This window comes from Falco naumanni, chromosome 3, assembly GCF_017639655.2.
Source record: "Falco naumanni isolate bFalNau1 chromosome 3, bFalNau1.pat, whole genome shotgun sequence".
Classification (NCBI taxonomy): Eukaryota; Metazoa; Chordata; class Aves; order Falconiformes; family Falconidae; genus Falco; species Falco naumanni.
Genome location: NC_054056.1, coordinates 23,119,113 through 23,141,898, shown reverse-complemented (window position 1 = coordinate 23,141,898; position 22,786 = coordinate 23,119,113). Strand labels below are relative to the sequence as shown.

General features: G+C 38.6%; 1 protein-coding gene across 7 annotated transcripts in view; it reads right to left on the bottom strand.

Moving 5' to 3' along the window:
• KIF13A (kinesin family member 13A) overlaps window positions 1-22,786 on the bottom strand; it is a 120,518-nt gene that overhangs the window by 22,165 nt on the left and 75,567 nt on the right. For 4 of the 7 annotated variants that reach the window (XM_040585986.1, XM_040585980.1, XM_040585983.1 and 1 more), the window contains 15 exons: window positions 22,477-22,587; window positions 21,189-21,323; window positions 19,889-20,019; window positions 17,989-18,075; window positions 17,715-17,881; window positions 11,950-12,160; window positions 7,139-7,301; window positions 6,341-6,481; window positions 4,519-4,668; window positions 3,886-4,050; window positions 3,083-3,256; window positions 2,385-2,536; window positions 2,132-2,264; window positions 1,870-2,016; window positions 865-903 (listed from right to left, as the gene is read on the bottom strand). In XM_040585986.1, the coding sequence (XP_040441920.1) occupies window positions 865-903; window positions 1,870-2,016; window positions 2,132-2,264; window positions 2,385-2,536; window positions 3,083-3,256; window positions 3,886-4,050; window positions 4,519-4,668; window positions 6,341-6,481; window positions 7,139-7,301; window positions 11,950-12,160; window positions 17,715-17,881; window positions 17,989-18,075; window positions 19,889-20,019; window positions 21,189-21,323; window positions 22,477-22,587 (2,106 nt within the window). The remainder of the gene's footprint in view (window positions 1-864; window positions 904-1,869; window positions 2,017-2,131; window positions 2,265-2,384; window positions 2,537-3,082; window positions 3,257-3,885; window positions 4,051-4,518; window positions 4,669-6,340; window positions 6,482-7,138; window positions 7,302-11,949; window positions 12,161-17,714; window positions 17,882-17,988; window positions 18,076-19,888; window positions 20,020-21,188; window positions 21,324-22,476; window positions 22,588-22,786) is intronic. The other 3 variants (XM_040585982.1, XM_040585987.1, XM_040585981.1) reach the window with 2 other exon arrangements.

The window sequence follows — 22,786 nt, the reverse complement described above, 5'->3', positions numbered from 1 at the left end:
ATGCTTTGTGGTATCACAGAAAATCTGGTTTGTTCTTCTCTGTGATATGTCAGGAAGCGCATAAACAGCCCGCAAGAAGTTAGTACCTTAATTGATACTTTTGAGATTGCTTTAAAACCTAACACATTATCCTAGTAAGGGATGTCAGCGTTCTCATCTAACTGGTTTTACTTCTCTAAGGCTGCCTATTAGAAATAATTCTCCCATGCAGAATTCTGAAAGGTATTTTACTGTTTTAGGCATTTTCTCTTCTGCCCTTCATCACCTTTTAAATCTCTTCTCTTGTATTGTCTAAACTGTGACTGCCTTATATTTATCACCCAAAACACCTGGCTCAAGGTTTGGTTTTGTGCAGATAAGAGAAATTGCTTCACTGAAGCTTCTGTATTCCCACTCACATCCTCCCCTCTCTCTCCCACAAGATTTTCAGAAAACTGCACAACATATAAAAGGTTAGAGTGTTTTCTTTAGAAAACAAACAAACAAAAAATCCTGTGCTCCTAATTTGGTTGGGAAAGATGCCTGCAGCTGCAGGTGGTTGCTCTTTTCCCTATTATATTCACTGGAAACTGTTTTCATTCTAAATTAAAGTTTCTAAGCTTTTATTCACGTAGCAATTCATGTAGCCAGTTAGGAGAGCTGACTGCTGAGTTCTAGAGAAGAGAGCACACTGCAAGAGTACAACGTCACGAGATAAACTGAAATAGCAGTGGTTTATAGCCCAGGTAGCCTCTTTAATGCACAGCACATATCTATTTCAAAGCTGATTTTGCTTGCTCCAGTACGCTTGTTCATTTGAAAGTTGCTGGCTATTAGCATTAGCTGTGCCCCATGCCACAGGATTGACAGCAACAGCAGCAATACCTGGTAACTATCCATATCACCACCATCATCCTCCTCCTTCTGGTAGGAGAAAATAAATTTTGTAAAACACAAAAAAACCATGCATTTCTCTCAACAGAAACTCACAGAAACACCCCAAAACATGAACACAAACATTTCTGCCACAAACTTATAACACGTTAAAATTACAACATTCAAATAACCAAAGTCTTATTAACAGGTAGAAATAGATTCTTTTTCCCCACTACAGACTACAGCAGCTCAGCCATGATTTGAGTGTTAGTGAATCTATTTATTAAAGAACCAAAACCCCACAGAATACAGTGCCAGAAAAAGGACAGAATCAAGGTTTATAGTTTCATCTGTATTTACTTTACTTGTGGTTCTAAAGGTAACCCTTCTGACAAAAGCACCTTGCTTCTGTGGGTGGCCCATTCCACTTACTCCTTGCCATCACTGTTAAAAATCATGCTTTATTTCCAATATGAATTTATCCAGTATCAGATTGAAGTCATTCATACTTCTTAAGGACTTTTTCTGCTACACGAAATTGCCCTTTCACATTTAGTGATGGCTATTCTTGATTCTGCTCAAATAAAACCTCAGTCCTTTTTAAAAAGGTAAATAGTATCTCATTAAGACATTTTCTCTACTAATTTTCATTTCTTTCTGCTTTTCCCCTTCTCAACTTCTGCCATCCCTATAAGGGAGGGAAGCATGGCATTAGGAATCTAGTATTGATCACCTCTATACACAAAGGTAAAAACAACTTTCGTATTCCTGGTGCCTTGTGTATATCCAAATACCACACTTGGTACTGTATCATTATACACCGAGTTATAAACAAAAAAAAAAGCAGATTTAGCACCATATGCTCACATTATATGTATTAACCTCAAACGTGTGTATAACTGCAAAAAAACATACCATGTACCAGTGTGCTAAGGTGCCTTTTGGAATTATATTGGATTGGCTCTAGAACAGCAAAACCAAACCAAACTGAAGTGAACAAATGAACCGTCTCACCTGGTAGCTGTCCAAGCCCCTTTGCAGTTTGGTTGATCTGGCAGTCACACCACCTATAGAGACTGAAAGAATTGCTTCTACCATGAGAGGCAATGTTCCTGAATGTTGTACGGGTTTCACTGTCACCTGAACTCTGCGAGAATGTCCCTGAACAGGCAATGAAGAGAGAGAAAGAGAGAGAAAAAAAAATCAGAGAGAAACTAAGAATAAAAGTAAGAATCAACTTAAGCATGAGTAAGAAGACAGGGAAAAAGATACATACCTGCCGAAGCTGGAAAATTCCCCCTGTGTTTACATCTTTTGCCTGATGGAGTTCAACTGCAGTATATTCTCCCATCTCATTCAATTCTTGTATGGAAATCCACATTTCTATTCTTCGAGTTACTTCATTCCACCTAAAAAGACATCCCCACAAAAACTAATGGTTGCCTCACCAAAGTATATTTTTGTGCACCACAAGTATTAGAAAGCCTTTGGAAAGCTGATGGAAGCATTCATGTATAATTTATTTGTACCTGTCTCTCAGTGTCCTGGTTTTAGCATGAAGAGAATCAACTTCCCAAACGGAGCTGCCATTGCCAGTGCATCTGTGACCCCACACCTCAATAGCAAGAGCTCCTTCTGAAATGAACTCCAAGAACTCCTCTGTGACGTTCACCACATAGTCCTGGCAATGAAAAAAAAAATTAAAAAAAATCACATCCAATCAAATGAAATCTCAACTAGTTTGTAAGGACACACCCAACAACTAACTACCTGCATGGTAAAACCATACAGTTTGGATCACAAAGCTTGACTCTGGGCAAGAAAGTTGTGAAACTTCTCAGCAATTCCTGATTCTGCATACTGCATTTCATGCTTTGAAAATTTCTGTAAAAACAGTGTTAGAGCCCTAATGATTTTCTTAAAGTCACTGAACTTACCAAACAGGTACATAATAAGATGTCATTATATAAACTACATTTTTCCCCATGCATTAAAGATGACATCTGAATTTAAGCGACCACTAATTAGAAGATTTTTTTCATTTTGTTGTATTTTGAAGAAGTGACGAAGTGAAATATTATGGCATGCTAAAATATAGTCAAAAGTCATTAGTTATATGACTTGATTCCCTCCTCCTTTCCCCAACAAAACAAGGCTCAGAGTCTAAACAGATTATCTCAAACATACCATCCTACTGGTAACACTATTTCATAATAGCAGTAGTTACCTTACAGTGAGAGAAGGTCACTGTAAAATGAGCATCTTTGCTCTGAGGTGAAGGCACATCTGGATCCACCACTGGTGCCGCTACGGTTGACTTGCATTGATCCCAAAATGTATATTGACAAAAGACAAAGTTGGAAAGATTAGGTGGCAGTCCGGTTGCTTCTTTTATTTTCACCTGAGGAGACAAACCAGACGTTGTCATAAATATGACTGTTTCTTCTTCAACTGTAAATTGTTCAAGCTCCAAGTATTTAATCCAAAAGTACCAACAGCCAAGAAGAATTTTTAAAGGACTCCTCCAATCGCTTAGTAAGGATGTTCCTATTTAGGAAACCTGTATTTTGCATATACAGAAATACAGATGCAAGGAAAACATATATCTAACTTGCCCACCCATGTACGTGTTTTCTTTGAGGAAGCTGATAAACTCAAGTGGAGAATGAAGCACTTGTGACAGAAGAAATGAAATCCAGACGCCACCCATAGATACTACATTAGATGATCAAACAAACAGTAGGAGATGGTTACACAGAAAAACTGTTTCCCCTTCTGCGTCTGCCAAGGACAGCCCTTGTAACTTCAGTACTTATGACACAGACCTGTGTATACTAGAAACTAATGCAAATTAATTCAGCCACTGGCAACCACAGACTGACCTACACTGAACTGTAAGAAGAGAAATCTCTCTTTTCTCTTCAGAGAATTTTAAGCAAGCAATAGCCTACAGAGCTTAGTACTTCACATCAGACTGACCACATAGTTACAAAGCCTTGAAACTTAACTTCACCATGTGTTCCCACTTACCCTGCAGGACAGCTTTTTTGCTCTGTGAATAATTTCTCCATTATTATCCATGACTTCCAGACTCCCACTCTCGCTGGAGTTCTCTGATGAGTCATCTCCTTCTACTACACGTTCTGGGACAGACCCAGTGACTCGCATTACTTCAACATGCAACCGTCCTGCAACCTAAGGCAAGACAAATACTAAGAACCTGGGCACAAAGGACATAAAGGCATTAAGATGGTAGACACCTAACTCCAGGCGTGCAAAGGCAGAACTGAACAGCTCTCAACCACCAAACGAAAAGCAACAATGTCAAAAAAGAGGAGAGAGGGAGGGGGAAAAAATATTTGTACACAGAAACACTGGCCTTTTTAATTCATGCACCACAGAAAAGGTATACAGTGGCATGACCATACATCAGAACCATCACACGCTGGGTTTTGCTCAGTTACTGGCATTGATACTGGGAATTTTATTTTAGTAGCTGGGCAATTGTAAACAGTTAAAACAGAAGACATACCTAGCAATTTGGAAAACACTTACTCACTGGGAAACAAGACAATAAGCATCATTTGCTTGTTAGGACACCAGTGTACATTCAGTGTGCCTGCAGGAAGCCCCGCAGCCCGCCGCAACGCTGCCGGGCGTTACCTCTCCCTGCTGGCTGATGATGGGCACGGCATACTGCAGCTTAACATCGTAGAAAAGGCACTCCAAAAACACGTTGGCGACGCCAATTAAGTTGTGGTTCTCTTGCGCTTCGTAAAAAGGGTCACCTCTTTTGCCAATCAGCTTCCTTATCTGTTTTAAAGATCATACAAGTTATGCCAAAACCCCGTACGCTGGTTACACAAAATCAAATAACCATGTAGCAGAAGATGATGGCACAAAAATTAAGTCTTTTAATTTAATCACTACTCATCTTTTCTGTCCCTTCCTGTTACACAAGTAGAAAGAGACTAGAAGCGTATCACAAATCTGAAATGAAATCTCTGAAATGAGACTTTATACCATCCTTTCTTCACTATGGGATATAATAAAATGATGTTCTACATTTTTAGTGATGTCAAGACAAAGCAGATTTTACCATGAGCAAGCACAGTCGCCATTGATTTCAAGAAGTTTCACCTTACTTTCCTGCTCTGTTTACACTTCTTAAATGACAAGACAAATCATCCCCCGGCTGAATAGCTGGTCTGGCTGCTGGGTATCACTACAAGGGCAAACGGGAAGGTGCAGGATGACTCCCACTTAAGTGTTCTTATGACTCCCATAGGGCTGAGTTCACATCTGCAGTGTTTTCTATGCAAGTACCTCATACACAGCCACAATGAATTCATGCAGATTTTTAGCACGATATGCACTCCTCAGTGGACTGGTTTTCTCCTTCCCTTCTCCTCCTCCTCCATCTTCAACACATGCATTTGACCTACGTGTTTCTATGTAGCACATAGAACACATGCATTACAGACAACATAGGTCATGGCAAGGACGATCCTGGCTCAGGCAGACACAATATATTCAAAGGATGCGCTATCAGTTCTTACTAAAGTCAGCAGCAAAATCATCGTTGTCTCCAATGGGCTTGACCTCCCCTGTGTTATGATTTTAGAGATTCCCATTGTCCCGTCCAAGGCATGTAACAAAGGTACAACAGCTGTTCAAACATATTTGAGAATGATTCTTGATACACGTAATTTAGGTGCTCCGTATCAGCCACAAGACAGCAAGATATACTTCTTATGCACTTCTACCTGGATACTCAGAGGACATCTGGAACGCCAAATCTCACGTCTATCTCTCGCCAGTAAACAAACAAGCTTCTGAAAAGTCTCATGCTTATTTGCCAAGGCTAAAATACTTAAATTCTCAGGAAATACCACCTAGTTTTAATGGAAATACTGACGTAGACTTCAATTGATTCCTTCACTGCTTTGAGGTTGGGGGACATACAAATGAAATCAGAGAATATTTCATATTTTAAGATCAAGTGTTACCCCACTAATATGTTCTTTACCTTGAGTGTATCTAAGCAGCATCCACAATTTAATAGTTCTATTTCTAAATCAGGCTTGCTGCTTCCATTCAGAGCTGGGGCTTATCTGCATGGCACCTATATGATGCCAGGTAAACACATGCTCTCTTAGTGGTGCCGTGAGTCACTTCTGCAGCACAATTATATCTAATCTCAGCACACTTACATCTGAGAATGCAAGCGAGGATAGGACACAGCTGTGGTTTATTATTCATGGGAATTTTGAATATTTAGTATTAGTCATAATTTTGGGGGGTTTTGTTGTTGGGGAGGTTTTTGGGGTTGGCATTTGTTTTGTTTTATTTTCTTTTTAAAAACCCACAATATCATACCTTTTCATATATAGAGTCATGGCACGATCTGTACAACATACTAAAAGGGGTTAAAAGAAAACAAATGCTTTTCATTCCAATCCCTTTCAGAAAACATAAACAATACCTCAGGAATTTTCTCCTTCCACTCTTGATAGAGGTCTCTCATGTCAATCAATTTGTTCTCTAGTTTCTCAATAGTCCACACTTGAGTACCTTTTCCTTTTCTTCTCACTTGAATAGCAGGCTCGCTTACTATTGCACCCCTCTAAATCAGAGGAAAAAATAATCACTGCAGGAAAGGTGCAAGTAAGTAGTTTAACTCTCTACTCAAACTGCATTCCTAAAAAAAACAAAACACAGAGCATACAGCTTCTCTCAGCATGCCAGCCATACTCTCTCTGTCCTAAAACGCAGCATCCCCTATACATGTCAGAGGACCCAGACCTCTTTGTCCTTCCCAGACAAGTACCATTCACACAGGAACAGTGACATACTCAATCAAATCACTTCAGCATATTACCATAATTGCTGTCATTATATTCACAGCAGCACTACAACTACAAAGCCCTTAAGATAAAAAAATTGCAGGCATCTGTAACAAAACCCAGTAATTTTTGCAAACATAACTAAAATACGGGTTTTACAGAAACAGAACACAAATGTCTGTTCACAAATTGCATGCACATGTGGTGATCATACACTTGAAAGAACAGCAAGAGCCATACTTAATGCTATGTTCCCATTTTTACTTATAAATTATTCACCTTCAAGATACTGAAGTCAGGTAGCACCTGTATTTTGCCTATGCATAGTCTAACACAAGTAACAGTTTATGCCCTTAAGTTAGATGAATGTTATATATGTCTATGTATTTTAGATTAGCCATAAAACTACATTTTCCAGCACTCTTTGTCATCATTACCTTCTTGTTGGCACTGAGGTTTTCAGCAGGAATCTGAAGTGTTACTTGATAATCTGTTAGCTTACTCATTTCTTCTGCTAAGAAGTTTGCTTCTCTCACCAGTGTATTTGCCTTTACTATCTGCTCTCGAAGTTTAGCCAGGCTCTGTCGAAACAATTCATCCCTGTGGTGCAGTAGGTAACATGAAAAATACACAGAAACCTATTTCTATTATTGGAAAGCTGCAAATGGGGGATGCTAACAAAGTCTTTTCTGAAACAAGTTTATGAAGAAATGCTGTACGGCACTACATCACCAAACATGAAACAGTGTCAGAAAATCTTATTGAGGAAAAGCAGTGATCATATATTAAGCAAATGTATTACTGTTGAGGTAAGACTAGCACAGTAATGCCCCAGTGAAAGGGCACAGTACGATGGGAGAGGTTACAGTGATGATCTGTTAAAAGCCCTAGGGACATGCCTAATTTTCAAGAAATGAAATAATTGCAGATGTCTTTGTCTTGAATCTGGGATTCCTGTTCCACAGAAACTACCAGTCCCAACACGTGAGACTTCATCTTGATAAAACCCTCTTCCTTTAGACCACGATGTCGGAACCTGCAATCACTGCAAGCCACGGCTTCACATCACAGCTGGGGCTTTGCAGTGCTACAGACCCCAGATCTCCTCCCATATACTTAAGTCACCTCAAGTGTACACATTTGGGAAAAAAAGAAAAAAAAAAAAAGTTTTTTTGAAGTTCTGTATATCCAAAGTACCTTCTAAGGAATAGACTAAGGAGCACAGGTTAAAGCTTGTGCACTCTGTACAGTTAACAGTCTCTGGACAAATTCCAAAGAGGTTTCTAAGGCCTGTCTGAGCAAATCTGTTCTAACGTAACACCTGGCAAACCTGCTATGACACATACTGTACCTCCCCCTGTGATACTGAGATACACTCTCCCCTGGGATTCTTGTCTTTAACTTGCCTTTTACAAGTATCACAATTAGCAAATGTGAAGTCCCCCTTTCTGCCTGCCTCTGTCATCCCAACAGAGCTTGCTGCATCTCATCATCTGCATAACACCCACGATCAAACTTCACACATTTCAGTGACCAGCACTCCCGTGGATGATTTTTTAGCTTTTCCATGCAAAGTCCTAGTGAAATACAGCCCATGTTGTGCACATACACTTCTCATTTCTATAAAACACATTACATTACGGACAAGCAAGGACATTCATGGGCCTTGCTGTGAATACAGGCCAAGTTTCCCTATTTGCTTTTATTCAGACAAGCCTAGATCTTCTGTATATTTTTACAGCACAAACCACAAACTGTTAATACGCCTTTCAGTCCCCAACGGAATTGTCCTTGAGTGGTTATTCTTTTTCTAAATATCCCAAAGAACAGCCTGAGTAATTCAAGTTGTGCTTTGGTATGGTACCAGGGAACCAGCAAAGTGGTAAACGACCAGCAGTGCTCGCAAGCAGCCCTGAATTTTAGTGCCTTCTTCAACATGCTAAAACACGCAGCTTTGTCTCTCTCACCTATCTGGCCTACATCTTCAACAGCGGTGGGTTTTGCTGGATCTTAAAGAGCTGCTGCTACCAGCAGATATTTCGTCCACTTCCTCTGTATCTGCTCCCAGCATTACACAGAAAATTCCTTTCCCTCTGCCTCTTGCTTCTGTTATCCAGGCCGTCGGGATAAAATGAGCAACTCCAGGCCATGGGAGCAACACAGTCCAGACAGCTACAATTTTGGATTCACCAGAAAATGAAGGGAAAGTCAAGAATTACTCACTCAATGGTACTTAATACTGAGAGTACACTATGCCTGCAACCACTGTGAGACAGCTGCTGGCTTGAGAAGCAGAAGGCAGCTTTGATCTGTAAGTGCTGTAAGAGCCACGGGATTCAGCTACAGCCAGTTCCTTCCTTGATCCAGGAAACTGGCATCTGGCAAGCTTTTTGGGGAGGCTCCCACAACAACTGTAGCTAGATTCTTGAGATAGGAATAGTTTAAGACTATAAGGAGGACTTAAGAGAAACTCAACCAATTATTATGGGTAGTCCTCATTACAGTTGTGTTTTTCTACATATATAGCTGTGCCAGCATCCTTCCAGAAACTTAAGCAAAAAAAAAAAAAAAAAAAATATATATATATTTTAGATAGGATTTCTTAATTCTTACTACACAAAACATATGACAAGCCTCATCAGGATATGAATCAAAGCAAATACCCACTGAAACTGAAATCCTGAAGCAATCTTTTAAGCCAAACAAAGGAAACATATCTGACATTCACAAGGAATCACTGCAAGTCTCCAGAACATGCTGAACTAAACCTCTGGTCCAGTATACCACCACACCACCTCACCTTGACAAATTAAAATTGTTTAAAGTCAGGATGGGTTAATCTTATGCCAACAAGTTCTAACACCAGGTCAGGTATCATCTGTCTTTCCCACAGCCAGTGTAAAGCTGGAATAAACCGTGCAATATGTTCTAGCTGATCTGACAGATAGAACCACATGCCTACATCTGATACCCAACAAATTCACTTTGCTGGCTGATCTGGTAGAGCTCAGCTTCATGTGTGACAGTAACAGAGCAACAGCTAAATCTGCACTAATCAAATCCCATGCAATCCAGACACTTGGCTCTTTTGCATGTCCTTCACATCCTATTTTTCCCTGCGTTTCTTGCTCTCTGGCCAGTTGCCTGGTACACACTCTCTCAGCACCATGTTGCTGTGCTTTCACAGCAGAAATCCCTGAAGTATTTTTTTCTGGTTTCTTACTTAAGAAGATTCAACTTTTTCCCCTTTTTTCAGATGCCCAAACCTCTTCTAGAACTATCAATAAATAAAAAGCTACCAAAGAGGATCTTCTGGAAGACAGGAAACCGATGATCCATTCTTCCAGAAAACTGCTTATTCAATGGCAGGGCCACCAAAACATTATCAGACTCCCTCCTGATCACTACAAAAAACATTCATTCTCCTCTTTTATACAATGCAACAAAGTACAGTCTTCAAGAAGTTCAACAGCTACATAGAGCAAAGCATTCACCTACGAAATCCAGAGGCAAAAACACTTGCTCAAAGCACAGCTCCTACTAAGAAACATCTAACTACTGAGAAAAGAAGCCTGGCAGAACACTTAGCCATGATATCACTCCAGATTCTCTTTTTTTATGTCATGATGCGGTTATGGTGGCTGGTTAATTTTAAGTTGATCAATTACAATTTTTTTTGCTCTCAAGAATGGGCAAGTTTTTTGCTACTTCCTTTTCCCCTCTGTTGCATGTTTTTAGAGGTATCGTTTCCCTTGCCAGTGAGCCCAGTTCTCACCTCTGCTACTCAATGGTTTCTTGATGGCCTTGTTAAACTCAAAGCAGTTCTGAGTAGCAATGATTCCAGCTAGGGTGTTTCTCATTTTGAACTCCTTCTGCAGCCCTAAAAGAGCCTGCAAATCCCAACCATGACTCTGCAATGCTTTACATTCAGTTCCCAATGATTCTGGGTTTAGCTCTTACAGGGCCAAACAATTATTTTAATTAAAGGTGAAACACAGTACTACTACTCCCTATATTTGCCATGGAAAACATTCTAGTCATCGCTGGTCAACAGTTTGTTATTTGTTTAGGGCTTTTTCCCAAGCCAAACTGGGCAGAAATTACAAAACAGAACCTTGCACAAAAAGTAAGCCAAAATCTGTTCTACTTCTGACACTCTGAATTTGAAAGCTGCAACACAATCTTGGCTATCTTTGTTTATAGACTCCTCTTGTACATGGAATTTGTTGGTTTTTTTTAAATGGTGGAGAATAAAGCAAAAATAATCAGAATAGGAAAGAGCAGTCAAACTCACTACATACAGAAAAAAATGCTGAGTGAATAATTAAGCTTCTGTTTTAAAAGAAAATAGATTAAAGAGAAACTTACAAGAAACGTTTTAGTACACTTAGTCATTCTTCCTGCTAAATTAACCCAATGGCAGAATACTCATTTATGTGCCAAAAACTTAAATCACCTCAGTTGCTGCCCCTAGAACTCTCCACGGGGCTGTCGTCCATCTCTCCCCAATGACACCAAGAGCAAGCTTCCCTCATTGCAAAGATGCGAACACACACGTGCTGCTTCAACTCTGCTCCCATCTCCCAGTCTGCTTTTTAACTCTCCCTGCACATCTCATGACGATCCTTCCCCAAGGCTGCATTCAGGTGCCGTGCTACTCCTTTGTAAGAGGGCTGCTCACCTCACGGCAAACAGCTCAAATGTGCTCTACTCTGCAGCTCCCAAATACAGTTTTCTTCCAAAGCTGGGCTTACTTTTAGAAACACATACATACAACATATAAGGACTCCCATTTTCCGTATTTTTTTTTGTTGTTTTTTAGATTGCAAAATACTGTGCTCTCATATATTCCCAACACACAATATCTTTAGTGGAGTCCCTAAGTCTTAGCTAACAAATTCATCTTTGCACTATCCTTTCTTTCCCGAACTTAAACTATAATTGCTAAACCAAACATTTCAGAAGCACTTTTCAGGTTTTTTTAAACGAAACAAAAAAACCCTATAATGCTGATCAATAAAAGTTAAATTCTTATTTCATTTATGTGTTGAACAGGAAGATCTCGTACACACATTACACATCAGAACCTAGTCCTAAATGAAATGCTAACACTTTGGTGGAGGCAGACACTGTACTGCATGTCAACTCCACAGAAAAGTATTACCAGTTTCTGACAGACGGTTCAAACCTCATCTTTCAGCCTTTGTATTTCTTATTAAGTCCTTTGTTTTAACTCCAGTATTCTCACCTCTCTTCTGTCCAGAGATTTACTTTCTGCTGTGCAGTCTGAGCCGTGTAGGAGAGTCTGTCGCTGCCATGTTGATGCTGCCTCTCTGGGGAGAGCTGCTGCCGCAGCAGCTCTAGCTCACGTTCATACATCAGCCGCTGCTCCTCAAGAGCACTCCGCTTCTCTTCCAAGTACTGTTTCTCCAAGATCTGGACCACATTGTGTACTGGATCTCAAAGAAAAAAAAAAAAAAAAAAAAAAAGGAGGGGCAGGGGGGAGAGAAAGTAAAACCCCAGAAGTAAGAAAATGCCATTTCAGCATTACAGAACACTCATTATTTATTTGGTAACAGCAATCAACATACCCCAGAATCTTTGCAAATGCAAGATACCCATTGCCCCCCAAAACAAAAGCCAAAATAATAACTATTGCATTAAATAGATAAATCTAAACAAGAAAAACATGGCATGCAAAGAGGCTAGAACAAAGGTTAAAACTGTTGTCTATTGCATATTTCAGTACTGTGAAGTTATATGTTCCAGAATCCCAGTAGGAAAAAAAGAATAGCTGGAAAAGTGAACAAATTAATAAGAAAACAGCAAAATACAAGGGCAGATGATGTTAACCAGAAAAGGAAACTCCTTGAGGAAGTAAAAAGCAATTTACTTTCTCCATTTTGGCAGAGAATGAAACATGTTGGAGAGCTGCAGATGACAGCTGAGACAAATTGTCGGACTAGTCACGCATCGCATTTGCCAATGCACTTCACAGCACTGAAGCAGACAAAGTCAGTCCTGGAAGGGACTTTTGCGTTTACAAACCACATTTCATCTCAGTATCAACCCAGAACAAACATCCACGTAGATACTCTATCCTGAAACAATCGTCTGTGTCAATTGGCTATGGTTAAATCCACATTGCATTTGAATTAAAGAAACATTACTCTGTCTACTCCTGGGTTTAGGTCCAATGCCAGACTGTGCTCCTTCTATATACTACTGGTATATATCTGAAAGCTTAAATAGAGTAAAAAAAGTGGTTTGCAAGAAGAACATTCTAGATGAGTATCTGAGTGACAGCACATCACCAAACAGACTGCTGATTCTGTACATCAGAAGGGAAAGGGAGAGGAGTTCCACAGTTGGAGTGGTGGATTATTAGGGGAAGCAACATTGCAGCTCTAGGACATGCCAGGATTTTCCAATGCAAAAAACTTCAGCTTTAAAATAATTGTTTGTGATGCTGCTTCCATTCTGCAAATATTACAAAAAAAAAAAAAAAAAAAAAAAAAAAAAAAATTGCTGTGACTTTTTGGGATGCCAGTCTGTCACAAAGGAAGGAGAAAAATAAACCTTGATTTAACTACACTGCCCCACTTCAGAACTAGATGTGTGCTGCTCAAAAAAAACAACAAAACAAAAACCCCAACCAAAACCAACCCCCCCCCCCAAACCACATCAGTGTGATTTATTTATAAGCCATCCTGCCTTCACTACCAAACCCCAGTCCTTTTAAAATTATGTACAAGTTTTTATGATACTACAGTGTCACATGAACCAGAAGTTGGGTTACTATAGCATGTAATAGAGATTCACGTGGAAGGTTCTGTAGGGTTTTCACCACTAGTAGTGTATGCTGGGCACCAGGACACATACATACACTCTCCCAAAAACCACATCCCCTGTAGCTTTGCAAACCAATGTAGCGCTGCTGTATTTAGTAACCTGTAACAACTTACTTTGTACTTAAAACTGAGACCAATTTTGTTAAAGAAACTAACTCACTGCAATTCAACAGATATGGCCATTGAGGCAAGTCATTTAATAAAAAAAAAAATCCTTCCTATTACAAATGCTAGAGAAGCAAACAGGATCTCCAGGGTTCTGTTGTTACAGTCAGTTTGTATTTGCCTCTCAGCATCCTTTTTTGAAATACTAAGATTGATGTAAAGCACATCTTTATTTTCAGCAGAAACTTCTGCAAGTTGCTGCTGTGGCCCTACCCTTATCCATGCAAGAGACACTGGCTTCATACAAAGGCATCACAAAATACCACCACAATGGTAATTACAAAGCACAAAGTTAAAAACCAGTCAGGATAAACAGCAACCAAATAGCAAAACAGTGATGCATAAAAGCATCTTAAAATAACCAGAAATATTACTTTTTAGTACATGACATTCTCAGAAAGTTAGCTATTTTTAGCTTTTAAACAGACAGCGTAACAAAAACAACTGAACTAAGTTCTAATATTCTAGACTACAAACCAAATTATTAATGCTGATCTGCATCATTATTATCCTCCTAACTCCTTCAGATAATAACAAAATTACCTTCACATGCATAGGTTGCAATGCATAATCTCTAAAGCAGTTTTAATTATGTGCAAGAATGGTTGAGAAATCAGGTATTACCCAGAAGATTGAGAAGAGGCATGGAAGAAATTAAAAGCCCTCTATTGTGTTTGCAAACACAGGAAATGAATCTAAGGCTGACTCATTAAGACAAGACTTTCCTAAACGGCACAAAGAGCAGCTCCAAGTTCAGGGAGCAGATATCCTTAATAAAAGTGATATTTTCAGCCATCTAGATTTACAGGATCACAACCACCACAGGATCAAATTATACCATGAAAAACATAATAACCTAGTCTAAATATAACCTTGCCTAAAACCACCCAATTTCAACGAAATCCACTACTGTTTGGAGAAAAAAAGATGGGTTATGCTTTTATTGAAATGCGTAAAATGCAAAAAAAAAAAAAATCTACACTTTTCTGAAAGTCTTCATTTTAACTTTGGAAAGAGTTATAATGTGAATTATAAGCCATTTGGTTAGAAGATTAAAAATTAAACAATCATGTTTTTCACAATTCAAAAGAACTACAACAGTGTTTAAGTAAGATTTAAACACCATGTTCCACAACTTTGGATTTCTCATGCAAACTCAAATAAATTAGAGAAGATCCTACCCAGTGCCTGCCAAATGCACAGCAAATTCCACACAGTGTTACAAGTCCCAAGTCCCAACCCTTTACATATTTATGTGACAAGAGTTCAATGGCCCTGAAAAGACCATTCATATTCAGTTAATCCTCTGCAAAATGTTAGAACTGAACCAGAAGAATGTATTTTCTCGATAGGATGAACAGCATTTATTACCTTGCTGCAATGTCACTTAATTCACATCTGGAGTCTGTCAATCCAGTAAAAACAATGCTAAACAAATTCCTTAAGATTTCATGTAAGCGCGTTTTTCTAAGCAAGCTAGACTGTTATGACACAGGCTGCTTTGCTAAGTTTCATCAAAATCCCCGCCCTGAGCTAGAACAGTTTAGTTTGCTTCAATGAGAAGCTGCCTAACCTTATCTCACTGTTTACTTAACCACTGCACAGTATACAAGAATAAAGTAAACTTCTTTGATGTGTTCTGTGTTTGACCAGCATCACAAATTAGCAGTGCAAAGCTGATCTGACAGAATCCCACAAAAAGTTAACATGCTGAAGTGAGGAAAGAATCTGGTTGTTTTCTTTACAGCTGTTTTCAAAGTTACACATTTTCCACTGAGCTTCTTTGGAGCCGGATGCAATATGCGACACTGTTGTACTGGTTACATGCCATAAAAACAAACGTGCTGCGCCCTGGAGAAGCTAGACTATTTATTTAAAGAGGGTTACTGTTTTCAAATAGATCAAGAGGGGGAAAAAAAGCCCAAAAACCCATACCAAAGTAATACCAAAACGTCTTGCTTTGGGCTGTATCAATACATGCCTATAAAATAATTATCTAATAAAAATATTTAAATACCCCTTTATTCTATATGGATAATAGAATTAACGGTCTTCAGTTATTTCTTCTTCCTTACCTCTATTTATTTTTCATTTTAAGGAAGAATAAATAAATGGTATTGTAACAAAGCTGCCTGCCTTACTGTAACTTACTGCCTTACTTCTTACACAAGAAACCTGAAGCCAGTCAGAAAAAAAATCATGTATTTTAGCTACACCATTGGAAGAACATAAGCTGGAAGCACTATTAGCTCTGAGTCAAAAGACCAGCCTATGATCCTCACAGTCTCTTGTTTGGCCAGGGTTTTATCACTTACTACTCCAACTTAGTTACGCAACACCTATGTGGGAGGGAGCAGCAAAGACAAGAAGCAGAATAATTTGTGATGCCTCTGAAACTGTGCAACATATATGACTGCTAACGTTTGCTGTGCATTAGGGAGGGGAGAGCGCTAACGAAACAGCAAGGTCTGTAACTGTTCTTCAGCAAAAGACACAGACAAAAACTGGCCTGGACCACAATCAAAAAAAGCCTACGAAACTAAAATGTAAAGACACTTGCAATATTGTGAAGAATCATTTCCATCAACTAGATAACACACACATGAAAACCCCAAAAATGCGACCCCCCCGTTCAAAGAACACTGACTCATTGTAGACCGATACAGTTTAGTCAAGCGCCCAGTTAGTGACAAGCAGATCAAGCATCAATTAATGCTTTCAAATTTCTCCAGCAGTCTCATGCATGAGCCAATCAAGTTCAAAACCTTTGTCCCAGTTTTGGCACAGATACGGGATGGTTTGAGGCCTTAAAACAGGCAACAGAATCTTCACAAGGGATGACAACACTGAAGGCCACCAGGATGGCAGATTCATCTGAAATTCATGTCCTGGTGTGAGTGAACCATAATGAGAGTATTACTGTTATCAAACTGTAATTTCACATAAATTTAAATGACCTGACCCTGTAACTCACTCACACAAGCAATTCCCTTAAAATCAAACTGTAAAAAACCTGCAAACTACCGCTAGAGCATCAAGCATACAAAACCATCACGCTGTACTCAACAGCAAAACAGAGAAAGTTAATAAGCAGACACAAAGAAAAAAGTAAATACTGGTTTTCAACGAGTAAACCATAGCAAACAATGGAAATACTGCAAAAATATGGAGAAAGGAGACTAGAAAGCAATGAAACACCATCTACTACGTCTTCTTAGTCCGTGACCAGAACTCAAGGTATTCACCTCTCAAATTCTGTGTATTAAAAAACCTGTACAAAGCATTCAATAGTTTACCAAGTTTTTCAGAATATGTCATATGAACTATGACTTGCCTTCTAGAAATCATTAAAACACTGTATTGTTATACATATACCATACCGTTATTTTACATACTGTGTTTTATTATACTGTCCAAAAAAGGCATCACAATAGGTTTTAACAAAGATGAAATAAAATACTGGGAGTGATCAAGCATTAAAAAACACACTAGCTGCCATTTGACTATTGGCTTGTTATGATTTCAGTGTTTTTCTACTAAGGTTAAAATAGTGTCAGTAATATTTGATACAAAAGGAAGGATGAAACTAACTGAGCCGTATCTGAAGCCCTCTTTTGTCTGCAGTTAACTTGCAAAACCAAGAGGTTTAGTAGGACTTGGATGATGATTTGACAGGCATGTGATTACAACTCCGCTGCACTATAAAGGACAGCAGAGGTACAGATAAAATTGTGTGTCAGGGCATAAACCAACTACTAATATGTGCATGTATTTATACCCAGGTGAATATAATTATTTTAAGATACATAAAAAAAAAATATGTACCTAGCTGTTGGTGGATGTATATGCCTAATGCTGTTTCAGTAAAGTATCTTTTTCTGAAAATGCTCCAAAGGCCCTCAGAGCAAGTGTACCACTTGTTTTACCCAGAAATTAGGTTCCATGCTGAATGTGTTAGACAGTCCAAAAGAACTTCTTTATCTGGCAGTTGCCTTACCATTGCTATTCAGTGTTTTCATAATAACTTCCATTTGTGCAAACTCGTAGTTGTAGTCTGGTTCTGAAGAAGCTTCACTAGCTGCATCCAGATCATGCTCTCCCAATGATGCTTCTTTCTCAAGGTCTTTCAGCCAGTCTCGCCGTTTCCTCTTTGGTAAATTGATTCTGTGTAAAAATTGAAATTCAGTTTCTAAAAAGTTTAGGCAGAACACTGGAAGAAAAAAAAAATAGGCTGAACATAAAGAGGCTGAAATGTAAATATCAACTATTACCTAAAAAAGTGGTTGTTTCCCCATAATATTCTATCTCCATGCCATAACTGAGTGACAGAACATACCAGTGCACCATTTACACAGGATCTGAAAGAAGAAAATACGACTTCAGTGAAATCCTAAAACTGAAAGGTTGAAAAGTAACTACAAGATCTAGTTTCTCCCATCTACAGACAGTGATTTGTATCACATGATGCAAAAATCTGCTAGGTTCTCATTAAAGAATCAGTGGGAAAGTTACTGGTCTGGTTACTACTGTCAGAATTAAACACAAAGCACCTTTCCCCTCTAGCTTTAGCTGGTACAACTCTTCAGTAAACAGACAAGGTTGCTTTTAGTTGCAGTTTTCTTTAAATGCCCTTTTCCTGAACTGGGTCACTGCCTGTTTCTTATAAACAGCCTGTAAACTTGGATACATGCAAATCCCACTGATAAAGCTCTCCAAGATACAAGCTAGTCAACACAGTGTTGTAAAACATACTGTTAACATACTCGGCATTCAGGCATACGAAGACCCTCAAATTCAAGTTCCATTCTTTCAACAAATGGAGTCTCTATTATTAACAAGGGTTTATTTTTGTGAACATCTGGTGTGCTGCTATATTTGCATGTAGGTTTCTTTGTATTCAAGTTTCAATCACAAAATGGGAAAAATGGAGCTGTTGAATTTTTGCGTATGTGAGCCACGAAGTGGAACATTTTATTTGAAAGAGGAAAAAAACCACAAGTAAAATGAAAAAAGCCTTTTCAGATGCAGTGTTCTGAATTCAGCTGTGTCTCTCAAGTAAGTCAACACAAACACATAAGCATTTGATTTAAAACCAGATTTTTATTCATTTTTTTAGTGACGTTCTGGTAACTAGATTTCTGTTGACACTATCATCTTAAAAAAAAAGCCATTTAAGCACTGGAGATCAGGCATGAGTAAAACAAAATACGTTTTCTCCACTGACATGTGCCTTTGTTCTTGCCAGTCAATATGACCGATTTCCAGTACAGTAACTCTTATCAGCACAAATCTGAATGCCATCTGGTTCAAATTTTGCACTGTAGGCTGCAGAAGAAAAATGCCAAGTACTAAGAGGTATGTTACTGAAGGCAGAATGAAAGACATCAGGTTTTTTAAAAGGTCTCTCTCAAACTTTTGTTTCTCCTTCTAATACTAATTTATACATTATTTAGATATTCAGATTTCAGACAAGCAGCATAACTATTAACTAGGACAAAGGTACTGCTTATCACACACCACTGGCGATGAAGTGATGAAGACATTTACAATTCCATCCAGGAAGCCACAGTGCCCCCAGACTGAAAAATTATTAAATTACAGAAGTAGAAACAAAAGGAAAAATGTGACTGCATATTTACTAGACGCAACAGTAATTAAAGATTTAGAAAAGAATTTCAAGATCCTGAGATCTTTGTAACACCTCTTTCTCACAAAATACTGAGCTTTACAGCAGGAACTACTCACGAGGCACAATTTATCCTCCCCCACCAAGCCACAGCCTACTACCCCACTGCACGGGTCAGGATAGCCAGCAGCATCTCGGGGATCTTATTACCATCCAGGATACAGCCAAGCAATGGCCCTTCATTCCTACCGAACACCACCTTGCAATGGTTTATTCTCAGCCACACCACTGACAGCCTGCTATGCTGCAGGGTGGATGGGTGTCTACACACGTAGGGAAATCTCCGTTGTATCACTAAATTTCACTTCTAAGTATCTTTTCATGTATTTAAGGATCTTAAACTTGTGTTTAAGTCACCTATATTGAAGCTACTTATGGATCAGAACGAACATTCTTCTGACTACGCAGGATAAAAATGCATGCAAGTTATCTTCTGGTAAAGAAAAGCCAACACTCCCCTGGAAAGTGCTGCTGATCTTCCTTACCTTGCATTTTCTTTTGGTGTGAGTGTAACTTCTCCATCTAAAGCAATATCAATCTCACAGTGCTCTGGCTGGATTCCTATGCCAAAGAGCTGTATATCCTGAGAGGTATCTGCACCAACTCTTGTGTGATCCTAGAAAATAAGCTGTTACTAAGCAACAAGCAACCTATCATTGTTTATATAACTAAGAAAATATTGGCTAAAGCACTAAGACTGCACAATCTACGTGCTCTCTTTTGCTAAGCACTTCTGTAGAGCAGAAATGGTGCCACAGCAGATTTGAAGACTGTAAAGATCAGACACAAACTGTTCTTCTGCTCTGCACTTTATCATCATATGATTTTAGATAAAGCAAAATAAAACAGTTGACAAGCAAATTCAAATTTAAAAATATTCTCTGACTATTCTTGCATACAAGCAATAATTACAAATTTATTATGAAAAAAACAAGCCGTGTCATATAGGCATGTATAATAGAGGTCAACATGGATAGTAGAACAAGGCGCACAGAGTTGGCTGCTTTTTAGAAAACAGTCGTAGCAACTCCACTAAACATACTAATCTCTACTGTAAATTCTGCTGAAATGCTTTACTTTGCTGTTGTTAAGAGAAGTTGTGCTTTACTTGCTACTGTTCAAATGCAGAAGCCCTATCTCAGCCACTAAAGCAGAAAAGTAACTAGAAAAACAGACAGGATAGTTTTTCGTCTCTTACTGACAAGGAGCTCACATTTCCTTACAAACTTACTAGGTCTGTATTTGACAGTATTTCACTCTGATACGAGACTATGCTAAACAGAATGGTGTGAAAGCTAGTGGCACTAGGAAAATACGTTTCTGTACATTTTTAACCAATTTTCCCCTCCCTTTCCCTTAAGCTTTTCTGTCATCAAAAACTATGTTTAGTCTTACTGATTACTACTAAACATCATCTTTCTATGATTAACTCATTGAGTAATTAAAGCAATCCTCAGTTCACTAACAAAAAGAAGCATCTGACATGAAGCTCTTGCTTCAAGTTGAGCGCAAAAGACAATTCCATTCACATCCTGTCTGGAAAAGCTAGAATTTTTCTCATCACTGGCACACACAGCACTTCTCCACTGTTGGCAATCAGGAGATGATCAGGAAAACAATGAAGCTGAACTGCACAGGGAGAACAAAAGCCTAGACAGTAGGAGGAGGCCTATCCTATTGTACTGCAACTAGTCTTAAAAGTATCTAAATAGACCCTGAATAAGCAATTGAGCCAAGAATTCAGAACAATAAACAAGCATTCCTTCATTCTGTTCACATTCTTACCTTTAAATAGTAAACCAAAAGCTCATTGAGCGCAGGATCCGCATTCAGGTTCACCAGGTAACACTTGTCATCCCCCACCTTGATACCTGAAGACTCAAGGGAAATCCCCATACTTTCTAGCTGTCTCTGCCTCTCCTGCAAGCACAAACCCAGGTTCATCTTGCCTGCGGCAATACGTAGAGACCAGTATAGCAAATAAATGAAAGCAGAACTAAAGCTGAAGATGCACGTGCTGAGCATGCATTCTGTATATTGCTACCAGAAACAAAACTTAAGACATTGGTGAAGTACTGCATGTTTAACAGAATTTATTTTTACATACCAACAGTAAAATTTAGATCTAACCTTCAAACATGTGCTTGCCCAAAGTGGAACTTACTTACCTAAGCAGCCCTATTGATTTTATTAGGGCTACTTGTAACTAACACGATGATTTATGTTGTATAATCAGGCTTTGAATCTCTGTTAGTTAAAACCTTGTCTCAGTTGCAATTACAAGGATAATCATACTTATACATCATTTAGAAAATAGCATGCCACAGTTTAGGTTTATTCTTTTGTAGTATAATTATGAATACAGCTAAGGCATCTACTCAATCACACGTGTCTTTTGCTTTGCTTCAGTTTGGGGGTTAGGATTTTTTATTTGGCTGGTTGAGTTTGGTGTTTGGTTGGGGTTTTTTTTCTAATAAATTTAAACAGGGGTTGCACCAAAGCATGCCCTCTGAAACATTACGACTAGAAAGGGAAAACAATACTTGTTCTCCAAGCTATAGATCATGGAAATGATGGAAAACTGCACCGGAATTCAGAGGTCTTGTTTTAAGTACAGTAATGATAAATAACAATTCGTGAATGCATGTACACATTTTCGTACATATTTTCCTTCACTGGTTAAAAAGTCACTAAAATAAAAAGCAATTACTATCACCCAAAATTCTGATCCTTCTGGAATTCTTCATTTTCTTAGTCACTTCAAGGGAAAGATGTCCTAGACCCCACTGTGGTTTTATAAATAAATGAGCTGCCCAAATATATTTTGATGTTTTAATTTAAACTAAAATATTAACTTTTATCAATGATATAATGACACAAGCTATCATTATTCTAATGCAATTTAGATTTAAAAAGAACAAAAAAAAACCCCAACCCAAAACCAGAAATGAAAGGACAAAAGTCCAGAGGAATTTTAAATAGCTGGTGGGAAAGACAGCATAGTCCACTAAAGCTCATGCAATTCACCTGACTTGCACTATCTGGGTTTTTCACCTCAAAATTTCTGAAATACCTGTGCAATTTCTTCTGTTTTCCTTAGCTTTTCCTCCCAGGTGACTGTTAGCTCTTTTATTAGTTTTTCAGATTCTTCCAATTTTTCCTTCAGTTCTGGTGCCTTCATGGCCTAAAAGATAGAAAATTAGCAAAACCCCTCAGCTGCTCTTCCCACTGCACAAGGCAACTGAACACAGCAACTGAACATGAAATTCAACAAGCAGAGATTTCAGCTGTATCCCCAGTTTATTCATGGCAAAAGATGAACAAGCAGGTCACTTGCAAAGGAAGAGGACAGAATCAACATATAATGGGCCCAAATCTGAGAC